This window comes from Merops nubicus, unplaced genomic scaffold (assembly GCF_000691845.1).
Source record: "Merops nubicus isolate BGI_N331 unplaced genomic scaffold, ASM69184v1 scaffold51237, whole genome shotgun sequence".
NCBI lineage: Eukaryota > Metazoa > Chordata > Aves > Coraciiformes > Meropidae > Merops > Merops nubicus.
In genome coordinates, this window is record NW_008620632.1 from 336 (window position 1) to 9657 (window position 9322).

Here is a 9322-nt window from a genome sequence, read left to right on the forward strand (position 1 = left end):
TGGGGAGGAAGGGAGAAAGACGTTGTCAGTCATAGAATCATTAAGGTTGGAAAAGACCTCCAAGATCATTAAGTCCAACCATCAGCCCAGCACTACCATGACCACTAAACCATGTCCTGAAGTACTACATCCACACGTTTTCCTGTTCATGCTACTCTTACCATGTACATGGTGGTTCCAGGTCTTAATCCTGTAATAGCCTCACATTGTAGGAGACATTTGTGATGTCAGTGCTGATGTAGGGCATCCCTGCCTAAACCAGGAGGGAGAAGAATTTAAAAAATATTAGTAGTGCTTTTGTTAAACATAATACTGAGTTACTGCTGTTCACAGCTGTTGGTTATTGTTGCTGTATAAACTGGTTTTTAAATTTACTTTTTAAAATCTAAATCAATCTGTTTTGCTCCTGATGCATGTTTTAAGTGTTGTGCTGCCCTACTGTGTGACTTACTGAAGGAGGAAGCAACGGTTAAGAATTAAAAAATGGTATTGACTCCCTTCTGTCAGGGCGTGGAAACAAACTCATGTTGCCTTTCTCAAAGCACCATGTTATTAGAATTCCCACATCCGTTGACTCAAGGGCAACAGTATTTGTCTTTTTTTTTTTTTTTTTAAAAGGGGGACTTATTTCTGCAGTGCAGGGTCCTGCAGCCTGTGAAGCAGGGAGCAGGGCAAGGGGGGACATTCCTCATTCAGGTTTTGGCCACTGCCTTTGGGTTGTTGAGGACGACTCTAAATGCTATTGATAAAACTCTTAATTCTACATGAAATATTTTATGTCCTAATTTTACAATGGGCATATCAAAGTAGTGTCTCAAAAAGTGATCCCAGGAGCATATTTCTCAGTTTTGTATTCCTGGTAGCAGTTTGAGTGGTGACTTGTGCCTTTTGCCTCTGTTTCAGTGCATGTTATTTACTGCTTGCTCACACAACTGCAGAGAAAAGAAATAAATGAAACACAGTTTTTAAAATGGGACCTTAAAATGAGAAAGTTGGGTAGGAAACTTGAAGACAGATGTAGTACCTCAAAAGGCACTTTATCTCCTTAGAAAAGCCCTAGATGGCCTACATCTCATACTGGTGTCTCTATATCACAGGATAAAAGACAATTCTAAACAAAAATCCCAGAAGATTTTTAAGGACTATTAAACATTTGTGTGAGTTGCTGAGAAATTATATAAATACACGTTTTTAATCTAGTAAGATAAAACATGCAGCTGTTTGAGTAAGCCACAGAACACTGAGGCTTGAGCTGGACTGGGTTATGTGAAAGGCTGGCTCCAAACTTAGAATATAGGTCCCTCAATTCAATAGATGGCAGGTGGATTAGCTTGGAGTAATGATTCTTTGCAAGGAAGTAGTTTATCTGAAAGTCTGGGGTTAGTGGTAAGGTATTTTAAAGGGTGGCCAATATAACTTAGAGGTACGTAGATTTGGATTCTGAGCAGATGTTAATTATTCAAATGGCTGAATGTGTTGGGGTATTTATTTTTTCCTGCTCTAGTCCAAGAAGAAAGGCCTGAGCTTTGAGGAGAAGAGAGCTCGTATGATGGAGATCTTTTTTGAAACAGTAAGTAACTTGCAATTGTCCTGCATTTACATTGGTGGGAAATCAGGTCCTCAAAGGAGCTTAACTGTAGATGAAGTCTGTATCTCCCATTCTGCATTTCACTGATGTCATCTGTGCCATCAATTTATAAATGACAGGGGACAGCTTAACTCATGTAGCTTCTGATCAGGTGGCTTGTCCCCAAGGCATGAAGATGCACAAGTGGTGTTAAATTCTTCATGTGCTCCCAATTCAAATCTTCTCATTTTGAGTCTGTTACCATAAGAGAGAGAGCAAGAGATCAGGAATTATCTCACTGCAGTTTGTGGGAGGAAGAAGAAATCTGAGCGTTAGAAAAGGCAAGAGCAGACCTGAAAGAGGGAGAAGAAACCTGGAGATGTCAAAGTAGAGCTACTGTTATATTGGTGACATGTGTCATTCACAATGTTTCACCAATTTAAAAAATTATGACATTTGAGTACTTTAGCAATGTGGTGCATCTGCTGCTGACAGTCTAACCTGGGCTCTGTCTGCCCTAAGGGGTTTAACAGTCTAACTTGAGACAAAATACAGTGACTTGAGAGCACCAAAGAAAAGAACAAGACTTGTTACAATAACAGTCTTTTAAAATTATTTCTTTATTTCTCAGAATGTTGTCTAATTCTGTTGAGGGATATGCAACCTGTTTCCCTAGCAAAACATAAACATGCAGTACATTTCCTGCTTGCTTTTTTTGGCATTGATTTAGTGTAAAAACCACTCAGGCTTAGATGATGCTGTCGTTTTGAGCTAAAGTGTCTTTTATGTTTTGCACAGAAAGATGTATTCCAGTTGAAGGATATAGAGAAGATTGCTCCAAAAGAAAAAGGAATTAGTAAGTGTTTACAAGAGTTATTTCTCTTGAGCCATTAATCATTTTTGAGACAAGTCATATAGTTTAATTTTTCCTGGCTACAATTTTGGGTTTGTGATTGTAATCATGGAAAAAATAACTAGAAAAGGAAACTGGTGAATGGGAGGGCTGTAGCATTAATAGTGACATCAACAGCATACTCCTGCCTCAGTTTGCTCATGTTTGTCACTTACCTTAGATGCTAGGGCCAAAATGGGATATTATTAAAATGTCACAGCTAACTCCAAGCTGAACACAGAGTGAGGTTTTTCCTAGGCTCTGAGATGCATGACATGCAGTGACTAAGTCTACAAAACGTTCCTCATTCTGTTTCCTTCTGTGTTCATTAACAAAAGGGAGGCAAAGCACCAACTTTGTGTGGTTGCCACTGTCATTGACTAGCATATCTTTGTGGCACAGCAAGAGTAAATGAACTTGTTGAAAGAACTGCAGAGACAGGTGAATGTCACAAAGCAGTGTTTTTCAGTTACTTCAGCAGCTAACAGAGGCACTCAGAGGCTTCTGAGAAGTGTGGTGCTGTCTTGATTGGCTTGTCAATGAGTATGCTTAATTGTAGCTTGCAGGAAGAGGATGCAAAACACTAAACACAAGCAATGGAATTTAATGTTTTAAAAATCTAGGGTGTAAAGTTTCTAAAATCATTAACACCTTTGAATAGTTCAAATTCATACTTCCTCTGCATATGGAGGCATTTAGCTACACAACCCAAGCTCCAGTTACTCTGAAAAGAAAAACATCTTGCCTGTGGAAACACCCCCATATTGGCATCGAGCCTATAGCTTCCAAAAGACTGGATGGTTGGGATCTGGGATCCCCTTTAGACTTGGAATTTAAAGTCAGAGGCTGAAAAACCATAAATCTGCAGATATAAAGTCTTTTGAGCTACACGTGAGGATAACAACTGCTTTGTTGAACAGGAGCCATTTTTTAAATGGTGAATTGTCCCACGTTTCCTAGAAAATGGACAATTATGTTCAGATATGTTTTGGATCCTTCTGACTGCAGATGACTTTCTGTGCTGAAACTGAATATAATCAAAAGTAAAACCTTTTCCTTCTGAGTCTCTAGACAGATGGCTTTAGTGCCTGTGCTGCTGTTAAATGCTTTGATGAGCATTAAAAAGTGAAATGTAATTCCACTCCTAATCAAGGAATTATAAATTAATCCATGTTAGAATTAAGATTGCAAGACAGCTTCTCAATTACCCTTTCATGTGTTTGTTATGGTGTTGTACTGTATATGCATGTATGTTTTGTGATACTCTGGAGTAATGTTTTACAAACATCTGGTAACTGTACAGAATAGCAGCCTTTATACATAAGAATGCTGATTTGAAAGAGGTTCATCCCTTCAAGTGAAGCATCAGGCATGGTATCCTCTTGAAATCTTCCAGCTAACTGACATTACAGTGAAATATCCATCCAGATGATTGTAGATGATGGCTTATGGTATTTACAATTTTTTCACAGTTCAGATGCTATGCAGTTCTAATTTGATATTTTTGCTTTTATTAGCCTCCATGTCAGTGAAAGAGATTCTGCAAAGCTTAGTTGATGATGGCATGGTGGACACTGATAGAATTGGAACTTCCAATTATTTCTGGGCTTTTCCAAGTAAAGCTCTTCACGCCAGGAAGCGTAAATTGGAAGAATTGGAGTCTCAGGTAAACCTATTTTAAAGAAAGTACTTGTTTACTTGAATGGGTTTGTTTTTTTCTTATACCCCCTTGTCATTCTTGTTCATATTGTACTCCCTCACCTGTGCACCTATCCATGTATGCAGATGCACACAGATTTTATTACAGGAATCATCTGGTGTCCATAGTACAAGATCCTTGTTATCTTGCTGTCATGTCACAAAAGTTTTGGAGGTTGTTCTTGTTGGAGCTTGAGAAGACTTTGTTTTCTTACTGCTGAACAGATGTTATTCATGATGCACAACATCATTTAAGGACTTCCTCTAAATATTTAGGCAGCAAGTGTCTTTATGTGTCTTAAGTAGCATAGGCCATCATGTGATAATGACCTAGAAGCCATGAGAGGACCGAAATGCATAAGCCAAGTAAATGTAGCAATGGTGTCTACTTAGAGCTGTTGTTCTTGCCTCTCTGCTTTTAGCAGCAGCTTAATTGGTGGGCACTTGTGTTATCCCATATTGCACTTTCATTAGGAGAAAAGAGCAGATTGTTTATGATGTTCATTCTGCAGAAGAGTGAGGCATCTTTTGTTGCAACATTGCTGTTCTGTTGATCTAGTGCTTTCTTTTTAGGAACTGGCTTTCTTCTTTTAACTGAAGCAGGAAAGCATCTATTCATCTGTTTATCTGCAACATGATAGCAAGACAGTAAACTGGCTGTATGGTCCTATCCCACCACAACACTATCAGCATTTCCCATGCTTATTTAGCATTATGTCTATTCATCAAAGAGGAATTTGACTTAATGTGAAATTATTTGTAGCATGTGAACAAATACAAACATGATTTTCTTCAAGCATAGCTCTGGTATCATTGTTGTCATCTTACGTACAGCGTTGTCAACTTCAGCTACATTTTTAAAGCTCCAGATTAATTGTATAAAAACATGCTTTTTTTTCCCCAGCTTGAATTGAAAAAGCAGTTTGTGAATCTGAAGGCTGTTCACTAAAGCAAATTAAATAGCCTGATCAATGCAATTGAAATTGGTTGTTTATGCGTAGGGTCTCGAGTGACCAGCTGAGAGGTAACCTTGCCAGCTATCCCTTGCTATGCTGTCATTGCTTGTAACTGTCAGTTGTTACTAAACTGAAAGAATCCAGCTCGTGGTTCTGTTTTAACCAGCATAAGATCATTTCCCTTTGCCCTGAACGTTTTCCTCACTGACCTGGTGTCCTGGTTCCGTGTAAAAAGGGGTTCAGGGCAGGACCCACACGGAACAGAACTATGTACTCGCCTCTCCCCCCCTGAGAGAGAGAGAGACACTTTGGAAAAAAAAAATGAAGTATATTGTTCAACAAGGAACAGAAAATTAAACAAGGAGGTAAGGGAAATATTATATCCAAAGATTAGGGGAAAAGTACAAAAAATAAAATATACAAAACCCTCAGAAATGGTTCCAGGGTCCCATGGAGTGAAAGGAGAACTTTCCTCTCCGAGCTCCAAGGCAGGAGTGAAATTAGAACCCACTCCCTGCCTCTTATCAGAGTGTGTGTGGGAAGGGGAGGGAATACAATGGTTTCACCCCCACCCGGGGTCCTCCCAGTTGCTGGAAGGTCACGCCCCCATTCCAAGCCTCAAACCACAACACCTGGGTGCTCTAGGCAGCTCTCTGAAGGCATTTGTCATGTCTGCTTGCATGGATCTGGCAGAGAGGGAAGGGTACTGGTGCTCTGTCACCTGCCTGATGTCTTTGCTGCAGTTTTCAAGATCAAGAGTAAGACTTGCTAAAACTTATGATTCCTTTCTCCATATTCACTAATTCACACCATTTTTATGAACCACTGATGCATTCAGGGGTCTGTGGCAGGAAGGAGGAAGTACTGCAGCCCTTCGTTAATTGCAACTGTGCACTGACGACCTTTCAGGCACGTGCTTTTGATGAGTTTGGAAAGTGCTGCTTGAGATGGCTGTGGGACGCCATGGATCATCAGAATGACCAACTCTTTAATTGCAGGTTCTACCACACTTGCTCTATGTCTTGAGTGACTCTCAGCATCTTGGATGACCCACTAGTATCATGGATATAAACTGTACCTTGTGTGTACGGAGGCTGGGTTCATGTTAAGCTGTCCCACTGACAGTTCTGTCTTCTCCTTTGCTGCCTTTGTCTTCAGAAGTCAGATGAGCCCAGACATTAAAAACTTCCTTGATGTTACTGGATATGCTTGTACAATTCTCAGGCATGGACTTAGCCTGGCATGACTGGGCTTAAATTAATTTTTATTGACTGTTAGTAACGATGCACTGATTCCTACTCCAGTTATTTAGTTTGTCTGAAACAAGACATCAGTTTAACTCTGCACTGACTTAGAACTGATTTTCCTAGTGAATTTACTCAACTTATTAGTATATGCACACAAGTTTTAGAACAGGTTACTTATTCTGCCAGAACATAAATGCCAACTAAGCAACTGAACAATTACATGCCCAAACTCCTGCTTTGTTCTGCAAGGACCCTGGTGCCACTATCTCACTGCATGCAAATGATTTGCTTTTGGATGCTTTCTGGTTTTGCTCATGCTCAATATTATAAGCAAGTAGCTAGATGGAGGAGCTGGTATTTGTTGTCTTTGTCCTTGGGCCCAGTGCCATGATGAATTTTAGAGATAATTGATCAAGCAGGCCTCTGGCATATCCTGATGAGTATCTTCCTTGGAGTGTCTTGCAGAAGCTGCCTCATGTGCTCCACCATAACTATCCAGAGGTTACCTACAAATATATGCTCTAGTGTTTTAAATGTACTGTTACATTATTAAAGATAAAACCATCTATTATAGTGGATTATAATAGGGATGTAGTTATTGCATTGTACTGTTATGGTATTGATATTTCTGTGTAGGCAATAAACTGCTGATATTAACAGTTTTGCAAGGTAAAACTGTTACAGCTGAAGGAAAAGTTTTGATACCAGACCCTTATTTGCAAAGCAAGTCCTTTTAACATGTGGGCTTATTGATAAAAGAGTTCTAGTTAGACAATGTTAAGAGTCTTTAAAATTACTTCTATTCATTACCTTGCTTTTCTGATGAGAATGGATATGTTTCAACATTTCAGGGAAAAACATTTTCACTGGTGGAAAATAACTTCTGTGTTGACACAGCAGAAAGGTGGCATTTTCAGTTAATAGCTCTGTGAACACTTTTACAAGATGGTAACAGATCGTGCCTGTGAGTTCAAATTAGCTGGTTTAGTGTTTGCATTCTTCAGAGATTTTTCTTAAGGGTGTCTAAAACCAGTCACCAAGTACGTCAGTATCACAAAACTTGTCAGAACATGCAAAGCAGAGAAAAAAAAATAAGCTATTGTTTCATTTTTGTTTCATGCTACCTCTCTTTGATCCTTCCTGTATACAGCTTGTGGCATGTGGTGGGACGTGTTTTCTTTCTATGTCATGTCCAGATCACTTAATTACATGACCTGGTCTCTCTCTTTAGCTGTTAGAAGCCAGAGTCAAGCAGCCTTAGTTTAACCATAAGTTTAAAAATCTAGCAGTTCAGTTCATACTTCAATGGAGGCATTTTACCAGGAGGCAATATCTTTGTTTGCTGAGGGCCTGCGTAAATAGTGAAGGGAAAAAGAGGTGATACCAAATGTTGAACAGAGAGATTTGAAAATAACACAGAGGAATAGAACAAGCTTCTCCATGATGCAAATCCCCCTATTAATTCATAGCACTGAGGCTTGCTTTTGATGAGTTGGGCCTGCTGTGGGACCTTTTGCCTTCACACATTGGTACTTCATAATGTTTTAGTTGAGTTGCTTGCAGCTCTCTGCATCTGGCTTTTGATAGTGGGAAGGCTGGTTTAGGAACTGTTCTTGAAACACATTTTTTGTTTCAGATTTTTTAGTGATTATTGAGCCACACCCCAACTTCGAGATTCAGAAGCAGAGAACTCTGACTCAGTATTCATCATCAAAACTAAGGCAGTTTTGTCTGGATGTTGAAAGTTACATCTCACAGTGTTTGCATATATGGTTGATTTTTTTTAGGAAGGATTTATTAACATCTTCAGTGTGATCCCCTTGTGCAGAGATGGCAGAGATGGCAATTAAGAACAGTGCCTGAAATAATGTTTCTTTTGATATAACTTCACTCTTTGCCCCTGTCTTTCAACTTATGCTTTTTGGGGCAGGTGTTTGGAGAGGGGTACTAACCCTGAACTTACACATATTTCAAATCTTATGATGATCTTAATAGGATCTTGGTGCTGCTCTCTAACCCAGGGTTACTGCTGGGAATTCTTCCTGTTCTTCTGAAAAGCAAGGACAGTGAATATCTTTAGTTTGTGTAGTATCTGCTGCAGTTTTTTTCTCTGATAGCTCACAGAGTAAGAATTTTGTATTTTGTATTGATCTGTTTTGCAGTGGCTTGGTAGCTCTTAAAGGTTTATGCCTTCTGCCAGATGCTTATTCTTTACCTCTTGGCTGTGCTTATACAGCTGTGAAGTGGACCACTGAAAAAGTAAAAGATGTTTGAAAGTTGCACTTTTGGTTAGATGAGTTTATAATCGCATCAGTACAGCTATGAGATAGGGTGAAACTGGAACAAGGGTGTGGATTGTGAAGTACTGTTTTAACAAAGTTTATAGAGAAATTTTTAATGGACTTTCACCTTTGTCGAGAGAACTGTGGAAGCTTTACTAAGAGAGTGGTGTTTGTTTTTTTTTTTTCCATAAGAAAAGGTGAAAGAATGCAATTTTTTTCTTTATCAATATTTCCCTGGCAGTCAGGTTCTGAAGTTTTGAATTGCATATGATGAATTATACTTTGATAAAATGAGATGTTTACTCATAACAATACTGAAAACTTAGGACTTTCAGTAAGCTATCAAAGAATTTGACCTATGCAGTGCCTGCAGAACGACCGTTGTTTATTGATGCATCTGCTGCCTTTCATTGACTTCATAGCATGCATAAAAAGAGGAGGTGGAAGATGAGCTGCTCCAGCATGTTAACCAGAATTGTATGCAGTCTCAGGCAAGAGCTGCTAGTTTGTTTCATACAGTTAGCCCCCTTGCCTCTTTGGTTTCTGTACTGCTCTGACGTACAGAAAGGGTATGAATGTGAAGGATATTTTACCTGCTGAAGAAGAGAAGGCACATGTGCAACCACAACCTTGACAACAGTTTTATTGGGTGGGGAACGGTGTATCAGTGAGTGAGGGAA

The 9322-nt window shown here is 39.3% G+C and overlaps 1 protein-coding gene across 1 annotated transcript; it reads left to right on the forward strand.

Annotated features, from left to right (window-relative positions):
- Positions 1–1510: 1510 nt before the first annotated feature.
- On the forward strand, positions 1511–4125 carry MND1 (meiotic nuclear divisions 1 homolog (S. cerevisiae); the record flags this gene model as incomplete). Its single annotated transcript, XM_008944158.1, has 3 exons — positions 1511–1570; positions 2366–2423; positions 3977–4125. Coding segments are annotated over exons 1-3 (231 nt in total), but the record flags the coding sequence as incomplete, so codon positions are not given.
- Between the last annotated feature and the right edge of the window lie 5197 nt (positions 4126–9322).